This window comes from Sitophilus oryzae, unplaced genomic scaffold, assembly GCF_002938485.1.
Source record: "Sitophilus oryzae breed Bouriz unplaced genomic scaffold, Soryzae_2.0 scaffold_1396_pilon_pilon, whole genome shotgun sequence".
NCBI classification, from domain to species: domain Eukaryota; kingdom Metazoa; phylum Arthropoda; class Insecta; order Coleoptera; family Curculionidae; genus Sitophilus; species Sitophilus oryzae.
Window position 1 is genome coordinate 4,679,727 of NW_022146055.1, and position 20,934 is coordinate 4,700,660.

General features: G+C 32.0%; 1 protein-coding gene across 4 annotated transcripts in view; it reads right to left on the bottom strand.

Moving 5' to 3' along the window:
- Positions 1–531: 531 nt before the first annotated feature.
- LOC115875919 (protein boule-like) overlaps positions 532–20,934 on the bottom strand; it is a 51,491-nt gene continuing 31,088 nt past the window's right edge. For 3 of the 4 annotated variants that reach the window (XM_030891505.1, XM_030891503.1, XM_030891502.1), the window contains exons 7-8: positions 14,364–14,624; positions 532–3,235 (exon numbers count right to left, since the gene is read on the bottom strand). In XM_030891505.1, the coding sequence (XP_030747365.1) occupies positions 3,071–3,235; positions 14,364–14,624 (426 nt within the window). In that variant the 3' untranslated portion in view covers positions 532–3,070. The remainder of the gene's footprint in view (positions 3,236–14,363; positions 14,625–20,934) is intronic. The other variant, XM_030891506.1, reaches the window with a different exon arrangement.

Consider the following 20,934-nt stretch of genomic DNA (forward strand, 5'->3'; position numbering starts at 1 on the left):
TAAAATCTAAAGGTGGCGCTACGTGCTTCGATCACCAGTGTTGTTATTTACAAACTATATATTGACCAACAGCAATGAGGAATGCATAATATATAACTCTATATAACAGAAAATAGTAATTTGATTCGTAAACTTTTTAAAATTTAACAATTATTAACAAAATATATATAGTTTTCAAAGTAGTATGGCAGGTACAAATTTTATATTAATACAAAAAACAAAATAAAAATATCTTAAAAAATTGGATTAATTTTGAGAGTTGATACAGAAATAAACTAGTGTTCATTTAAGAATCCCTATTTTTGTAGAATCTCCATAAGAAAGTATATAGCCGATTTCAAGCGAATAACCGGTGATTATGGTTGACAGATAAACAAAGCTTTAAACGTCAGTTGCCTAGCGATTAGGACAACTGACGTTTAAAGCATTGTTATCCGGGAAATGGGACTATTACTCTACAATATACTATTACTTCTGCATCTACCTCTCTATGAGGAAATGGATAGGTCAAAAAAATAAACCAAAACAAAATTATAATTTCGCAAAATTCGTTCATTTCATATAAACAAAAATCTACAGTACCAAAACAAGAATGGTCCTAACCTACTAATAACGATTTTGGCCGATGGATATCATGGATTTTACATCCCTTTTCTTATGAACTAACTTATATCTAAATAATTGTAGTCTGAATAAATTACTAAAGATCTTAAAAACGCTATTAGCTATATATTACAACTACGTGCTATTCTTAACTTATCTTTGGATTTTTTTAATAACTCACATAAGTTGGGACTCAAAACAAATATTGTAATAACAACGCACAATTAGGTATGCCCCTTTACCAATACAATATTTTTAAAACAGTTTATTTTGTCAAATTATTTGAAAAACAATAAATAATAGAAAAAGAAATTCTGATTATTGTTTATCATATCAAAGATTAAACAACGGATTTTAGGCTTTTGTAACATTTTATAAAATATGATGAAAAAATTTTGATTTGCACTTGAGATTTCACCTACGGACAAACATATTTTTTTCTGAAAAATGTCAGATAAAAACTTTTGTCTGGAAGTTCTATAAATATCTACAAAATAATTCAACAATCATATCAATATACATCTTCACAGCCTAAAATTCAAACAAAAACCTTATTTAGTAATGAAAAAAAAAACGAAAAAAATATCATTGCAAACGAAAAAAAAAAACGAGTAACATTTTTAAAATATATGATAGCAAAATTGACACTTTTCGTTTAATAACTGTGGCAAAATTGACATAATGTTAAATAATGGATGAAAAAAATATAAACTACGCTAGGAAATTGACAAATATTAATCTTCGCCTCAGTAACAGTATTCAAATATCAGAGTTAAAAATTGACAATTAAGAAGCCCTTACATTGTTCAAACGATGTATTTGCTTCGTTTACGCGATGGCAACATTTTGAGCAAGATTCTCACTTTTTGTCAAAGTATTTTTTTACGAGGCTAGAAATACCCGATTAATACCAGCTATTCCGACCGGATAGCTAACAAATTCAAACCTAGTATTTCTGAATCTCGCAAATCTAAACTACATAGGAATACTAAAAAAATCAATACTCAGGAATTTAGTCGCTCTTAATGAATTTGTGCTGATGGATTCATAAAGAAGTCGTTTTTACAGTAAACTAATTAGTCTTCTTTATCTGTACACCTTCATTCCAAAAAAGATCAGCCTATTTCACATGCAAATAGTCTACACTTTCTCTGATTTTACTTGGCGACCACATCCAACATTTTCGTAGAAGTAATTATAATAACCTTAGAAAACCAACTAATCTTATATATTAAATAACAAGTTATGGATATTTATATATGTATATATAATAATTATGTATATTTATTTCGACGTAACCTAAAATATATTAATATTTTTCTTACATCTAAATATTATTTCGTTCATAATGTTATCTACAAAACCTTAAAAGAAATATGTATTAGAAGTGACTTAGTTCCGATTCTTATACTAGACCAATAATGGCGTCTCACTTTATATATTATGTATATATATAATTTTAGGTTTGCGTCAACATATTGTCTTCTTTAATTATCAAAATGGCTTGTTCTAAACAAAAATAAATATTGCAAGTTCTTTGACACACCACGAATCAAAAGTAATATCTTGATTAGAGGTGAACATTGATAGAGGATGGAATATTATTTAAATATATCATTTTTGATTCCTTATTCCTCTTTTATTCAAAAGCCCCTTATGATCTTTAATATGTGTCATATATAAAGCTAGGCATAGTGCAAATAATCCTTATTATTTAATTTGTATTAAATAAAAATACTCTTATGCGCAATCCAATGTAAAAACAACATTGTAACGCTGCTTCAGATTAAACAATAGTTGACAATATAAGTTGTATTTAGCAAACTTGTATACACTTATTATTATACATTCACGCACTCAATCTTTAAATAAATGAAAATAATACAATTATGGGGCTAGCTTAAGTATATTTACCGATGTATTTTACATTATGTATATAATATATTTTAATATACATAGAGGCTAAACAATTTCTTAAAAACCACTATTCAAAATGTGTAAAAATCCTTTGTTAATGAGTTAAACTTGTCTTAAAGTATTAACAACAGAAAGTCTTTTTTCTTCGTGCATTAAGGATTTACACAAATTGACATTTTGTGTATAAAACTGTTAAATAAAATGAGTTTTGAGTAAATATATTATATAATAGTATAAATTATTGTAGATACCTTTAATGTCTTCTATCTATTAATTGAAAAAGAAATTTTCTTAGCCTCCCCTTTAGAGCAACTTGAAATTGTCGCTTTATACAAGAGATATTAGCCTTGAGCGGTAAGTTGTCAAATATTTTGTAGACGGCAAGCCAATAATCGCTCGCAAATGTTAAAAACTAAAGTGTGATGATAGCTTGCCTAGACTGCTATAGGTTGCATAATTAAATACACAAAATATTGTAACTAATACCGACTCGGGACCCTGTAACCTCACAAATAACTTGTACTAAAATAGATCACCTTGAAAGGAGTACCTAAATTTTAAGGGCTTCGACTTGGGTCACTAGACTGTCGTCTTGATTGGGCAAGGGGGCGTCGCCGGCACCGATCTCGTTGGTGACGCCATGCGGGGTGGTGGTTCGCCTTTGGGGCTTGCGAGGACGGCGAACAGGCGGTATGAACGAAGTAGCTGGAGGAGGCTGCAAATACACATATTGCACTTTTAATTCCTAATTAACTAGAGTGACCTAGTGAATAAAGGATGACCCATGTTTCCGAAAAAGCTTCATATCAGGTAATGTATGTCCAATGAGATAAGAGACGATTTTGACGGTATCCTAAAATTTTTATAAGCAAAACAAATCTATCTTTGGATTAAAATGACAGGTAACTGTCACTGTCATACCTTCTCTCCTTCCTAACCTAACAGACTGCTCTGAATCAGGAAAGAAGACGATTGCATAATCATATTATTTTATAGTAAAGACAATCGATTTACCGTTTCAAATGTGTTAGAAAGAGTCATTCCCTAATAACATGACCTAACGTCAATATGTCATCGGTCGTAACCTCGTGACCTTATCACAGACGTACGTACATTTATATTTCGTATAATTTATGATCTTACGCAATAGTCTTCTTTCCTGATTCAGAGTTATATTTAAGTTATCGCTCAATTTTTTAATAAAGTTTGGAGGAATAGTTGTGCACAATTTAATATTTTTATGGATATACAGGATAGTTTTAATATATTTGACATGAAAGTTTTTGACACACCATTTGAAAATTCTTCTATTTATCTTTTTTTTTTCAATTACGTGTAATAAAAACACAAGCTGTTATTTAAAAACATTTTTTTGTGAAAAACCACTGAGCATACTATTTGGAAAAATAAAATAAAAAAAATCTATACCGAGAGATATACAGGGCGATATATCTCTGAAAATAGTACCCTAGTATTGCCTGTATATTTTATAAAAAGATCAGAGGAACCATTTCCAGTACAAAACCTGATATGAAGCGTTTCTGGAACATTGAGTCATCCTGTATACAAGCAGTAAAGCCCAGTTGCTTGAAATATTTAAATAATGCATAATTAAATATCTTGGTATTAAATGAAAATTTAGATTAAATAAAAAACTTAAAATAGATAATTAATTTATATCAATTTAATTGACGAACATCAAACTGAATTAATACCTTATTTATTTCATATATCATATTGGAATCTATTTTAGAATGCGTATTAGATACCTTTTTTCGTAATGTTATAAGAAAACCACTATTGGACCCATACTAAAAAATATGATAAAAAGCCGATATGCCTCCGAATGAAAGATAAATAAGCTATTATGTTAATACAGCTACCAAAAACAATTGAATACATCAATCAATGCTAATTTATGTCATATGCTAACATACCAAATCTCGTTTTTTTTAATATGAAAAAATAAAAAAGTTGAGGGGTGAGCCACTTTCGAGACGCACCCGGTATAAAACAGGCTTGAGATTTTATAAAGAGAATTCATAAAATTTGTTGTATGAAAAATGTATGAAACAAGACATTGGTAATCTGAACGTTTTGACAATAATATATTATGTTTATATATATTTTTTAGTCAACAATTTACAAAAACATATTATATCAAATATGTATATAATTTTAAACATTCTTTTAAAAGTAATAAATACATACACAATTCGAAAACTATTTTACACTAACTATATTGACTACATCAATTATTCCTACTTGACGCAATAGCAAGTTAAAAGCGGTATATTTGTACTCACTGCATTCACTACTCTACTGACTAAAACAAAAGATCAGAGATAAATTGTCAGTTTTTTCTATTTAAATATTTAAATTTATTTAGGTGTATATTTTGTTTCTGGAAAAAAACAAATTCTAATGTAAATACTTTTTAGTGCTTGAAAGACAGAATTTTAAAACAGAAAATAAATAATTGATATCTATAAGCGGTTCTAAAAAGAACAATGTTCAACTGCAAGGTCTGCTAGTAAACATTTTTCAGCTTAAAGTATCACAACTCAATTCATTTAAACCAAAAACTAGTATGTAATACAAAACTAAAGTGTCAAAACGAATAACAATGTCAGGAAATAAATAAATAAATATGGTAACTTGACATTTTTTACAGCAAAGCTACCATCTGAATCTCCAGCGGGAAATTTAAATTCCAATTAGTTGGCAACAATGATTTTAAAAATCGCGCCCTCGATGACGTTACTAAAAATTTAATTGGTATCGTTTATAAATTGAATATTTAATACCAATAAAACAAATGACGATAACAATAGAAAGCATTTTCAAAGGACACACTACTTAAAAATACGATTGTTTTAAGGTGAACTGCCTTCAGATAAGTCTTCTTGTAATACAAATTTAAAATTAATTCAATACTTACAATATGGCGCTAAAAATTATTTATATTGCAAATATCTGTAATATTTATTACAAAAATAGAATCAAAAAATCTTAACAAAGCATCCGGCCTTTTTGTTTGGATAGATGAGATATACAGGGTGGTCCGAACTGAAATTTGATTTTGATGTCAATATGACTCCTATTCGTAGGGAGCGCCACCTACATGTGTTTTAACTGTTTTGAAGAGTATTGCATTTACGACATTTTTAACGTAAAAAAGGTCTCTTGGTAAAAATCGCTACGAGTAATAGTTCTCGAGATATTTGCAATTGAAATTATCAATGCCTGTCATTATTGACATATTTTTTTTTATTATTATGATTTATTAGCAATCAGAATATTTGCAAGGAAATTCTATGGGCTAATTTGATGACTTGAGAGCAATGACGCTCCCGTTAACGTGATGAGGTATTCTCCAGTGAAAAATCCTCCTTAATATTCTTTCAAATCAGATGGCCATTGTCTTTTAAGTCTTCTTGTAGGTACTGGTTCAAGTAGAGGCTGAAGTAAGGTATTGGTGTGATCATGTAGTCTAATGAAATGTTTTTTACTCCGAGTTTGGATGACTTCTTTGAAGTACGGAATTTTTAGGTCTTCATGTAGAGTATGATTGGAGACATACCATGGTGCGTCTGTTATCCGTAGAATTTTAGATTGGCTCCTTTGTATTATGGCTATATTTGCTAGCGCATCCTCAGAGTTCTGCTCCATATGTCCAAATAGGTATTATTATGGTTTTGTATAAAAGAAGTTTATTCTCTAGCGATAGTTTAGATCTTCTTCCCATTAACCAATATAAGTCTTTTATTTTTAAATCTATTTGCTTACGTTTCTTTCTATGTGTTCTCTCCAGGTAAGCTTAGTATCCAAGTGCATGCCTAAGTACTTGGTAGATGAAGACTGCGGAATTAGTGTGTTGTTTAAATATACTGGAGGGCACTGGTCTCTATTTAAAGTAAAAGTTACTTGGGCCGATTTTGATGGATTAATTTTTATTTTCCAATCACGTAACCATGCCTCTATTACATTTAGATGTCTTTGTAATATCAAGGAAGCTGTTTCCGGCTTTTTGTTGACAGCCATAATTACTGTGTCATCTGCAAAAGTAGCCGTTGTTGTTTCATTGTTTGTGGGAAAGTCTGCGGTAAAAAGGACATAGAGTAGTGGTCCTAGGACACTACCTTGTGGAACACCTGCATTTATGCTATAATTATCAGATATATCTTCACCTATTCTGACTCTAAACACTCTACCATTTAGGTAGGATTTCAATATCGGAAAATAGGACATGGGAAGATAATTTTTAATTTTGTAAAGTAGCCCATACTTTGTCGAAAGCCTGACTAACATCAAGAAACACTAATGTGCAATACTTTTTGTCCTCAAGAGTTTGAGTTATATTGCTGGTAATCCGATGTATCTGCTGAATAGTGGAATGTCTTTCTCGAAACCCAAACTGGTGATGTGGTATCCAGTTTTCGGTTTTTGGATGAGTTGATTCTACGAAGTATCAGTCTTTCAAGAATTTTGGAAACTAATGGTAGTAAGCTAATAGGGCGATATGAGGAGACTCTTGTTAAATCTTTACCGTGTTTTGGGATCATTATAATTTCGGCAGTTTTCAACGATATCGGCCATTACTAAGCCCTTCCTTGGTAGTTCTTTTAACATTTTTGACGTTATCTTGTCCACTCCTGGTGCCTTACGAGGGTTTAGGTTGTTAATTTCGTGCTGAATTTCTTTAACTGTTAAAAACTTGATTGCTGATATGTTTAATGGGACAACCGACACACTTCTTTTTATTTCATGATTTAAGTCATTGTTATGCGGTGAGAATATTTTTGCGAGGTGTTCTGCAAAAAGGTGTGCTTTTTCTTTATCGCTTCTGGCCCACGGCAGATTCAGGTCTAGCTCGTTACGAAGGGGAGGTGATCGAGTTTTAGGTTTCTTTGAATGTTTGATTGGTTTCCATATAGAGTTGTCATAATGGTTTAAATTTTTTACGTACTCTGCAAAAGACCTCTCTTTGGCCTCTTTGATTTTTGTCTTCTCTCAATTGATTACTAATTCTGTTTAAAGCAGTTTTGTCTGTTGGTGCATGCGTTCGGTGCCATATTGCCCTGGCCTTCCTTTTTTCTGCTACTAATTTTTTGACTTCAAGTGGAATATGAAAAACACTGCTTTGTGTTTTTGGAAGAGGAGTGGATAGCTGAGCTGCTTCCTGAAGGACACTGACTAAGATCGCAACTGCTTCGTCTATTTCGTTAGTTGTTTTAAGACTTACTTTAAGATTAACTTTGTTTTCAATTTTACTGCGGTAATCATCCCAGTTTGTTCTTCGATTGTGTAGTCTAGGAGTAGCGTCCTTATGAATGACACAGCTACTGACTGTAGCAATTATTGGAGAATGGTCGGAGGATAAATCGTAGCTTGAAACAACTTCCATGTAATTAGAGGATATACCGTTTGTGATGAAAAAATCCAAGAAGTCTGGAATTTTATTATGATCAGTTGGCCAATAAGTAGGGGTACCGGTTGAAAGAAGAGTAGTTTTTTCATGAATGGCATTAGCTAGTTCTCTGCCTTTAGTTGTTGTCAGGCGCGAACCAAATATGGTGTGTTTAGAATTGTAGTCACCACCAGCAATAAATTTGTTGCCCAGAGTACTGAAGAAGCCAATAAAGTTTTCTTTTTTAATGTTGTGTCTTGGTGGGCAATAAACTGCAGAAACTGTTAACTCATAAGCCCGTGTTTTAATTCTTATGGTAGTAGCTTGCAGGTGGTTTGTACTGTATTTAGGTAATTCCAGATGCTTCATGGATTTTTTTTATTATAATAGCGGTTCCAGCATGAGCAGAGTTGTCTGGATGGTTAGTATGGTATGTATTATAGTTTGCTATTTTGAAATAGGATCTGTCTGTAAAATGGGTTTCACTTATTAATAAAACATCTATCAGATTTTGATGCAAGAACACCTCAACCTCATTTTTGTGTTGTACGAGGCCATTTGCATTCCACACAGCAATTCTAATAAAATTATTGAATTTTATTTATAACCGTGGTAAGCATGTTCAAAACCATGCTGTTCTAGTTTATGAGTTGTTGGAACATTGTTTTGAATTCGTCTAGGAATTTATTTAAAATGTTACTTACATCAGTAGGTTGTTGTGGATTTGGTTTTGTAACGTCCGCATAACTTGTCGGTTGTTCTTGGCTTTGGCTGCTTTGCTGTGCACGGCTGACAGGCGCGACTGGACGATTTGTCGTTACACTCTCCATATTACTGGAGCGCATTGAATTTAATCTGTTGTTGGTGTTGTTAGGTTTTAACAACGTATGATAAAATTCACATCCTTTGTAGTTAGCTGGGTGAGGACCATGGCATAAAGCACATTTAGCGGGAGTATCTTTACTTTTTTTGCAAGCAGTAGTGTTGTGCGAACCACCGCCATTTAACGCAAACATATGGTCTATTACAATATGTCTTGGAGTGTCTATATTGTTGACATCTCATACACTGCACAATGCCTTTTAATTTTCTCGGAGGTTCTATTTGTACAGACCTATTTCGGAGCACATGTAGTTTGTATATATCTTTGTTATTGCTGGCTGGTTCTAAGTCAACGAAAAACATATTAAGAGGCTCCTTGGTAACACCCTGTCTCCCGTTTATGACATTTCTTATATTATGTCCCTGATTCGCTAGTTCTTGCTTGATTTCTTCAATATTTGTTGTGTGATGTAAGTGTTTAATAATCACTCGGTATGCACGTTCCTCCTTCGGTTGATAAGTATGATGTACGATATTTTGTTCACGTAAGAACTTTATTAACTTCCTGTATGTGTCTGGTAGAGTAGAATTGACCTTTATTGTATTGTTTGCTAAGCATTTAGTTGTATATTTGTCTGCCTCAATGGTATTTCCTAGTTGGTGTACTTATGGCTTTATAGTCTATTACGCCATAGAAAAATATTGGAGGTGGTTTTGGTATTTTCTTAGGAGTATCTGTGGATATTTCGTTGCTGGTTCATTCAGTTGGTACGCTTAATGCAAGGACTGTATATATTCTAAAGGACTGTTCGATCGCGTCAAATCGCCGCTGTCGTAGTCGCCGTGGAATGCTACGTCACGCGCTGACCAGCGCTCCACAGTGCGGCGGATGGTTATTCTAGCGGGACAAAATCTCAAGAGCAATGTTTGGGACTTAAAATCTAAGAACGTAGCAAATGGTCTAATATATAGCAACTATGTGGTTAAATTTATTTATTTATTAACAACTTAATTTATTAATAAATAAATACAAGATAATAAAACTATGACATTATTCGTACATGACACACAAAAACCGTATCGTAAACTATTGCCAAATACATAAAATTATGATATCAAAAAACTCTTTAGCAGTTTTTTTTTTAATTAATTTGTAATCTTGTTACACCCTCTATAATTTATTTTAATTTTAATTTTAACACTCGGTAATTGTAAATTAATATATAGTAAGTATCTAAGACAATTTTTTAAACTCAGTGCCTTTTGATGGAGTTGTTTTGTTTTTATATTATCCGATTGAAATGAATCTTTTTGGGCATTCACCTGTTAAGCTTGAACTCCCTGTGACTGTGACTACCTGTGTTGGTAACTATTGGTAACTCAAAAGATCTACATCATTCAATATATCGATATTTGAAAAAAAAAGTGAAAGTTTGATATCCGCAAAACAAAGGCACGAAGAATTTTAACAAATAATATACGTACAGTAGAAAAGTACATACCTTTGGCAATCTTCAACATAATTTGGCTTTCTAATAAAATGTATAAGCACTTGTAAATATTTTGTTTTCGTATGATCTCTGCCTTGCTGAGCAGAAAACGACCAAATTTGGTAGATAAAAATGTATCGAAATACAAAGAATATTCATGCGTTTTTGTATCAATTGGAATGTCTACTATTTATTCTTATCAGTACACATTTTTTGGCTTATTTCTAACCAAACGCTTTTGTCCCGCTAAATTTATCTTCCAACGCACTGTGCGCTCGTCCGTCAAATGCAAAAATAACTGTCACTGTCTAAAATCTTTAGCGCCAACTTCAACTCGGTCAGTAGATGACGTAAAAAAACTGACAGTGCAGGAGATAGGAATCGAACTATCCTTATCTCTATATAGTATCCTTGCGCTTAATGCACTAAATTTATTGTTTAATGTTGTTGTGTTTGTGTTTGTAATATTTCTGCTGATTTTTCTCCTCTTCGTGGGTTTTCCCTTGTATCACTTGCCAGGGATTTTCATTTTGATTTGCTTCGTTGTCAAATCCATGGAAGTTCTCGTCACTGGTAGAAGACAATCTATATATAATGTTGGTTGAGTATAATTTTCATTTTCTTGTTGCGAAGATAATGGTGTTGGGACACCCTGTATGATGGAATTTGAATTATGTTGTTCTCCGTCTGGCACATTGAAAGCAGGAGTACCCTTATTCATGTTTTTGCTGTTTACATTATTTTTTTTGTCACTGTTATTTATATTCCGATGAAATGAAATTCTTGTTTGTTTTTCGTTTCGTTTGTTTTTTTTCCCGTAGCGTTCCGTATTGTTTATCACGTCCGCACGTCACGAAGTAACACACACTTTGACACAAATTAAACATGTTAACTAAATAGTTATTAGACCGACATCATAAATTTGAAATGCATTTGTGCCAAAAGTTCAAACTGTTTTGTCATAATTTTTTCGCAGAAAAATTTATGATTAATTTAAAAATTTAAAAATTTCTTAAATTTATTATTTCAGTCAAATAACTATCTACTCAACGTGTTTATTTTTTATGAGTATTGACATGTATTGTACTGACTATTTCCATTCTAAATATCTTGAGAACGGTTGCTCGTAGCGATTTTTACCAAGACACATTTTTTAAGTAAGAAGTCACGGAAATGTATTACACTCAGTAGTTTTATACAGGTACGGACGAAAAGTTAAAACAGTTAAAACATATGTAGGTGGCGTCCCCTACAAATAAGAGTAATATTGGCATCAAAATCAAATTTCTCATGTCAAAAAACTCCCAGACACCAATTTTCTATTAAATACTGACGTTACTTCAGAAATTATTTGGAAAAAATCGAAATAAAAATGAAATTTCTACACCCTGTATCTCCGAAACTAAGCATTTTAGGGCATACATTTATACGAACTTTTCTACTTACTTTTATCTGTAGAATATGCTGTCGAACAAATGTAGTATGTAGTAGTCGAAGAAATGTAGTATAATGATGGAATGAAAAGAAAGATCAATCTACGTCACAGCAGATTTTTGAGACTTGTCAAACTCTTGCCAAATTATAGGTTATAATTTTTTTTTGCTTTTGAATTGCTTTTGCATTTTGATTCATGTTATTACGTGTGTTTTATGTTATTAGAGATAAGTGGAGGAAAAATCGAGGGAAAACTAAGCGTAGATCCAGAGTACAGTTTATATTCCGTGTCCTGGGAGCTGTAGTAGCCACCAATAAGGTTTGTATACCATCACATATATATGGTATACACACGATAGATAAATAATAGCAGATTTTAGTATTGTAACGAGATAGTCAAAAGGTAATGTTTAAAAAAAATAACTTTTAAGGTATAAAATTCAGTAAATGTTGTGTTTTATTAATTCCTGTGCAAAATTAAAACTTTTTTTATTTGTACATAAAAGTTAAATTGATAAATTTAATAAAAATACCTTGAACATTGAAAGAAGACATTCTTGAAGATTGAAAGTAAGAAATAGTTCTTTTTTATAGATTTTTTTAGCTCTATACAGTTTTTTTCATAATATTTTGAAGCAATCTAAGTTTGTCACTAAAATTTTAAATATATTAATTTCCTGCTATGCGTTCCAAATGCACGAACTTATTTCTTTGTAAAGTAAACTATTTTGAAATTAAAATGACAGAATCATCTATCACTGTGAAAGGATTTTGTCGCTGGATGGACTATACCGGGTGTCCCACTAAGAATAGCTCTCGGCTGTATCTCGGAAAGTATTAGCCGTAGAGCCTGCGGAAAAAAATATTTATAATTAAAGAGACTATGAGAAACTGCTGGAAATTATTTTCAAGTTTGTAGAACAACCGCTAGGGGGCGTACCTGCAACAAAAAAATAAAAAATAGAGTTTTACACAATTTTGCCTAGATACGGTGTAGTATAAGTAATAGCTTCATAATCTTCAGTAAATTTTGAATATTTTTTGTTAGAGCCATTTTCCACTATCTACCAAAATAAAATGGAGGGGGGAGGTTAGATCTGTTTGTATTTAAATATTAATAACTCCGGACTGGATGGTCGGAATCCCACAAGCGAGGGCTCGTTTAAAAGAGCGTTTCTTACTCTATATTGTACCGTATAAACAATAATAATAAGCTTTTGAACGTAGACGCTAGGGGGCGTTGTTTTACAATTTAACGAACATTGCGCGTTTTTTCAAAAAAATTAAATGCGGTAGTATATGTAATTTTAGCTAATAGTAAAGAGTAATAAGAGCTTAACAAATCAGCGAAAACCGCATCTTGAAATCTTTTTTCAAACCAAAGTTATTAGCAAAATTATAATAAATACGAAAATATAAGCCCTTAATTACCTTATTTTTCTAACACGGTATTACTAGCCCTCTTGATTATGAACATTCTTACAAAAAATAAGATAGAAATGATTAGATTATTCTAAAATCGACAATATACCAGAATACCATAACACCAGATCTATTAATATCTAATAATTAAGAAATCAATGAAAATTAATAAGAAACGACGCCTCAGTGAAGTCATGGTAGGCTTTGGAAAAAAGATGCTTTTGACGTTATAGTATAAACGTCAAAGTATTATTAGATCAACATTTTGATAGTCTTAGCAGCGTTTTTTCTCTGTTGAAGAAAGGCATTTTTAAAAAAGCAATCAAAGCATAAAAAATGCTGCTGAGACTATCAAAATGTTGATATAATAATATTTGGATGTTTAAACTATCCGTTTAAAAGAAACTTTTTTTCAAAGTCTACCATGAATTCACTGAGGTGTCGTTTCTTGTCCACCGTCATTGGTATCTTAATTATTAGATATTAATACACCTAGTATTATGGTTTTCTGGTTCATTGTCGATATTTTGAATAAAATAATCTTTTTTATATTATTTTTTATTAGAATGGTCATAATCAAGAGAGATAGTGAAACCGTGTTAGAAAAATAAGGTAATTAAGGGCTTATATTTTCGTATTTATTATAATTTTGCTAATAACTTTGGTTTGAAAAAAGATATCAAGATGCGGTTTTCACTGATTTGTAAGCTTTTATTACTCTTTACTATTACCTAAAATTACATATACTACAGCATTTAATTTTTTTGAAAAAACGCGCAATGTTTGTTAAATTGTAAAACAACGCCCCCTAGCGTCTACGTTCAAAAGCTTATTATTATTGTTTATATGGTATAATATAGAGTAAGAAACGCTCTTTTAAACGATCTTTTAACTTTCAAACTCTTCCACCACTTTATTTTAGTAGATGGGGAAAATGGTTCTAACAAAAAATATCCAGAATTTACTGAAGATTATGAAGCTATTATTTATAGTACACCATATCTAGGCAAAATTTCTTAAAAATTCCATTTTGTTGTTTTCCATAGCAGTTACGCCTTCTAGCGGTCGTCCTACAAACTTGAAAATAATTTCCAGGAATTTTTCATGGTCTCATTAGTTATAAATATGTTTTTCCGCAAGCTCTACGACTATTAGTTTCCGAGATACAACCGAGAGCTATTCTTAGTGGGACACCCTGTACATACAAGTACATCCGTATCATTTTTAATCACAACTACTGTTTTGTAAACTTTTGTTATTTCTACCTGAGAATTCAACTGCACGTTCGGTGGTCGACCGTACGGGCGGCGGTTTCCTGTAGGCGCCGGACCTCTGCGTTGCGGTTGAATTTGCGCGGAGGGCCGGCGCCCTCCCTGCATCGCCGCGGGATCCTTTTCCTGTTGTTGTTCGAGAGCGAGCACCGATACGACTGGCGTGGCTGTGCTGCGTTGCTCGCTAGGCGGCGTCGCTGTTAGAACTGAGCGGGGCGTAGCGCTACCACCTGGCCGATCCAAAAACGACCCGTCCTACTCCAATACCAAGTTTTAATGCAAAATAAGTCTAGGCTGTTTGAAAAAAAAAACAAGGAAACTTTTCCACTTAGTGTTAACTATTAAACTACTAAATTGAAACAGTATACAGATAATTTATATTTTGCCAAGTAATTTGTATATAGATTATACCAAATAAACGTTTAGTCGCGTGATTAAGCTTGACCGACACAGCGTTTCCCACTTTTACTTATTTTTTTTTAATCAAAATATTTTAGAAAACAAAAATAAATTAATTATAAATATGCAAAAAATTATTATTTACATCAACAAATTTCATCTCCTTAACAGCACTTAAGGGACATAAAGAGCCATTACTACCGCTTTCCCGTTTAAAATATTCTAATAAGCTTGCGAAAAGTTTTTTACAACGGCTATTATGCTATCGCACTAAAAGAGGTTCTAAAAAGAACAATGATCAACTGTAAGGTGTGCTAGTAAAAATTTTTAAGCTCTAAGTATCCAAAATAAATGATAATAGGAAATAAATAAATGTGACAACTTGGACATTTTGTATCGTATTCGCAGAGCTACCACCTGGATCCCCAGCAGAAAATTTAAATTCCACTTAGTCAGCCCGGCGCCGAATATGTCCATGTTTGGCAACAATGAATTTAAAAATTGCACCATCGATTGCGTAACTAAAAGTTTAATTGATATCGTTTATAGATATTCATGTTTTTATATATTTTATTATACACTGCACGAAAAAATGTCAGCACCAAATGAAATTTTTTGTTATTAGAAACCCTAGATCATATATACTTACGTCGATAAATCAACGCCATAAGTTAGTTTTATGTTTGGGTTATTTTTTTTGTTATTTACGTATCCACGTAACTCGCGTCTAGCGCTTATAAGTGTGAGTTTATATGTATCCGTCATGCGTCGTCCGTCGTTGATTTTATGGGAATTTATTGGTTTATTTAAAAAATGACAGTTCATACTCAAATATGATTGGTATGGCGGAACGACGGACGACGCATTGCGGATGCATATAAACTCAGCTTAATTCTATTTAGCTCCCTGGCTCCACCAAGTTCATATGCGTACGAGCGTTCTGACGTTCGCAAAGTTTTGTATTTACTGGAAGTTATTTTGGCGTTCAAAATAAAATATTTGAACGCCATTAGGCATACATAAACCTATTATAAAGATATGGACGAGGGAAATAGTTATTTATATTATTATATTATGTATTTTAGGACAAAAAGTATATTCCTGGATGAAAAATTCTTCTTACCAAAAAAATCGATTTAATTTGAGACAAAAATGTAATATGTGTATAAAATGTTTTTACACAGAGTGCTCAAAAATTCAAACATGCATTTGTAAAATTGCATTTGTTTAAGAAGCAAAATTAAGGTCTAAAGAGAGAAGATACAAAATACTTTGTACACAAATATTTGGACTGAATAAGTTTCTGTATTAACTTTAGTACAAGACAAACGAAAAGGATTTTTCATATCATTTATCTCCCTAGTTTCTTCTTCACGCCCGTAGCATTAGATGAGCTCCGTAGTGCAATTAAAGTGTTAAAAACAAATCCTCATCTGGGACTGATGGGCTTACTCTCAAAATGTTCTCTGATCTCTGAACTTCCGGAATCCACATTAATCCATCTTACTACTTTAATTAACGAGTCATTCCAAAAAGGAGTTTTTCCAAACTGCCTTAAGACAGCAATAATTATTCCTCTGCATAAAGGAGGAGATAAAGAAGCTTCGAACTATCGTCCAATTGCACTCCTACCCACATTATCTATTGAAAGATTCGTTAAAAAAAGGTTTCTATCTTTTCTCCTTAAATATAAAATACTTACTAGCCATCAATTTGGATTTCTAAGTTGCACAAATGATGCTATGTTCGACCTTTTTAATAATGTATACTTTAGCCTGAATAACCATCACTCTACAGAGCTACAATTTGCTGTGATTTCCCTAAGGCTTTCGACAGTGTAAATCATAATATCTTAATTAACAAATTGCAATACTATGCCGCTCGAATGGCTTAAGTAATATCTTGGCAACAGAAGGCAGCTTGTGAGGATTGATTCGTCTATGTCTTCTTGTAAGCCTATAGAATGTGGTGTCCCTCAGGGTTCAGTACTTGACCCTATTTTGTTTCTGATGTTTATCAACGACATCGCAAATCTAGGCATTAGCAGTAAAATCTGCGTCTTTGCGGACGATACTGGTTTTATATGGAGCGGCCCAGATGTTACGGCACTGTATAGTCTCCAGTGACTCCAGTGACTTACGCACCATTAAATCTTGGTGCGATTCTAATCTCCTATGCCTCAACCTATCAAAAACTAAAGTTTTGTCACATAAAAGTACTATACAACCTTTTGTACTTAAGAACACCACTGTTGACGCCGTGGACTCTATAAAATTCTTAGGAGTTCTTGTAGACAACTCGTTAAAATGAGACTTACACATCGAAGCTTTATCAAAGAAACTAAGCGCTGGCTGTTTTGCGCTAAGGTCAGTTTCTAAAGAACTTAACTTATCAACCTCTAGTCTATTATGCCCTTTTTGAGTCGCATCTTCGTTATGCCCTTCCATTCTGGGGTACTTGCTGCGCGACAAAATTTGATAGTATTTTCAAACTTTAAAAGAGAGCAGTTCGATATTTATTGGGACTGAACAGTAGAACTCACTGCCAGAATTTCTTACTGCCTTTGAATATCAAGTCACTTTCATTCTTTCCCGCACTTCGCAAGTATATTTTTTCTGCTTTTGTTTGTTTTGTAAATGCTTTGTCGATGAAACTATTTTGGCTTTTTGTACAATAAAACGTTATTTATTTTTTTTATTACTAGGAAAAAACTGCTATGCGCCTAAAATTATATATTGAAAGACTATCAAAATAAATAAAAGCCTAACATACCTACAAGAATAATGTTAAAATTTTCTAAACAATGAACTGATCTCGGACACATCCTAAAAAACGCATATTTGACAAATAATGAGGACGTAACGTTGAACGATTGCTGAACAGAATGTATATAATATGATCTAGGTTAGAAACAGCTGAAATTATGTAGCGCAGTTAGATTATATCTGAGATCTTGACATATTTCAATTAATTTCAGTTGCCAAACCTCTATAGGTGTTTTAATTTTATTTTGATAAAATATTTTTAAGAATTTTTAGCATTACGAATGTTTAAAGTAAAGTATTTTAAGTTAACGTCTACTTTTTGCTACTAAGGCTAATCTGAACGGGGCCTACTTTATTTACGCGTTTTATAAGTCAAAGGGATATATGGAACACAGGAAATATATACCATACTTTGTTTAATACGAGAAAGGAATAGTATAGAACACACAGTGAATAAGGTATTTAATTAGTTTTGTTATGTATGATATTTTATTTTATCTCATCTCATTTATTCCATGACAGTTGTTTTATGTCTGAACTGATATGTAGATTAAAAACTAGTGATGGGAAAAACCGATTAATTTCAATAATCGAGCGATCGCTCGAGCGAAATATCGCTCGTATTTAAAAATACGGTTTTTCGCCCGTCGCTTGTTGTACTCGTAACGCCAAGCAGTAAGTTACGTGCGCAGAGCACATATTATTTCAGTTATGAATGGCAAGTAGCAAGCGACGAGCGATTCGCTTGATTTAGGTTATTTCAAGGCATGTCGATGTAGGTCGTAAAATTTTGTCACTCAGATACGCAACGGATAACGTCGTATAAATTTGCTACCTGCAATGCATGTAGAAAATTCGCTCGGCTTTTTATCGAGTATGTCACATTAAAATCGGATTTCAATTTAATTCGTTCTAGAATCGCTTGCGTTCGTCGCTCGTAACTTGTCACTTGCATCGCTCGTTCATAATCGACGATGTCGGTTATTTAAATATTCGAGTACTAATAATTAATTTTGAGTAATTTTGAGTACTAAATATTTTCGCTCGAGTTATCCCATCACTATTAAAAGCACTTATATTTATTATACGAGCTTTAAATGGTATTATTTTAAATAAATTAGGTAAAATCACAATATCAAAATGATTATCTGAATACAGTCTCAATCTGTAATTGCAAATATAAGATGTTTCCTCGACTTTTTTCCAATATTTGTATGGTTTTTTAAACTAAAAGTATATTAATTATCCCTAAAATTATTTTACTGTCTAAAATAATTATTTAGTACAAATTCGATTTCAAATCCGGCTCTTACCATTGATATTTCGGAAACGCTAAGAGATACAGGGTCCCTTAAATTGGGGCAAAGGTGTCAGCCCAATGTTAATTCGTTTAATAATTGAACTTATCTTTGTCATTTATGAAATATGGCGGAAAACTGTAATTCCCGGTTTTACTCTTTTGAGATTTTTTTTTGACAAAAAATCTATTTACACATTTTCAAAGCAACTTTTTTAGCTTTATCCTTTAGTGATGCAAAAAAATCATTTACGGCGTTTCGTTTTGCTTGGACCATCATCAACTTTATTTCTTTAAATACACACCTGGATTATTTATTTTATTTTTTAGAAACTTATGACCTCTCAAATACAATGACGTAGCAACCAAGGAAAAATTCGGAAAACACATGGCATGGAGTGAAAATGGAAAAGTTTTCGCTTGGGATGCTTCAACAAAGAAGAAACGCGGTATCTCTCTAATATTTTTGTTTCAATGTTTGGTTTTTGACAAAAAAGGAATAATGTATTTATTTTTGGATAGCAAATACTTTTTTATTCTTAATCTTGGCAAATACTATGGAAAAGGGAATTTAGGTATTGTCCCGCAATAATCTGATTTCGAATTTGTTTACTTTTTTAATACGAAATTTATAGCCTGTAATTTTTTATTAAGTATATGAATAATGTGTAAATATTGTTTATCTCTCTATTGTTATTTTGGAACTGTCTAGTATATTTTGATTTCTTTACATTGAAGATCATCCTGGAAATTAAATTTATTTTTATTATTATAATTTCTGGATATAATGAATTACTGCTATAATTAAGAATTATGAATAATTTTCAATTGAGTTAACTATCAAATATATATTTTAATATTGTTATATTTTTGGAATTCATGTGCTATATTGGTGTTAGGTTGAAAGTATTATGCATTTGTTCTCATATTAAATTCCTTTTATTTAAGAATAATGGGGAACTACAATTTTAATTTTAAAACAATATATAGATAGATATAGTATAGAACAGTGTTAATTGAATAATGTTTATTCCCAAAAGCATTTTTTTATTTGACAGTTTTTTTGTTTTGTAGTTTGAAGGGTATGAGCGGATATAAGAGGGGAGGCATTTTCTTTTGGATGGTTTATTTGTCTGGGGATGGCTAGCATCATGGACTCGGGCGGTCAGCAGAGCAATAGAACGAGTAAAAAATTTTGTGTAGGACATTTAAATGTTCGTTCTCTTAATACCGATTTTGACGAATTTGTACACTATTTGAATGATTACCGGTTGGATGTATTGGGTCTATCTGAAACTTGGTTGTCATCTAACTATGGAAATGATGCTTTCAATGTTACTGGATATTCTTTTGTTAGAAAGGATAGAGATGGTTGAGGAGGGGGTGTGGCAGTATATATAAAAAAACATTTATCATATCAAATTGCTCATTTGGACATTGCTACTAACTCGTGTGCATTTATAGCCGTCCAGTTAACTATAAAGCAAAGAAAAATTTTACTTTTCAATGTATATAGGCATCCTTCGTCAAATATTGATGAGATTTTATTAACTTCCTGGAAAACTTGTTGAGTTATACTGTGCCATTTTATGATAATGTGATAATTATGGGTGATTTTAGTATTAACTTTTTAAAACAGTCTCCTGTAACATTGAAAATATCTAAAATTTTAGAGTCTTTTAATCTTGTACAAGTTATCAACGAACCAACTCGTGTTTCGGATGGTGCCTGCAGCCTAATTGATGTAATGATCACAAATAATAATTTTAATTATGATTTCAGTACTTCCGTCCCTGTATCTGAGTCAGTTTCTGTTCATATGTTATATTTACTCTACAAATATCCCATAGCTCTACGAAATATATTGAATATAGAGATTATAATTATATTAACCAGGAAAATTTTAAAAAAGATGCAATTATGTTACCTTGGGAAAATATTTTTTATATAGCGGATATTAATATTAAAATAAAAACTCTATATAATTACATTTTTTATCTCCTCAATAAACATGCACCGTTGCAAAAGAAGAAAATTGCAGATAAACCATATTTACCCTGGATAACGGATAACATTAAATTATTAATCAAACTTAGAGACAAAG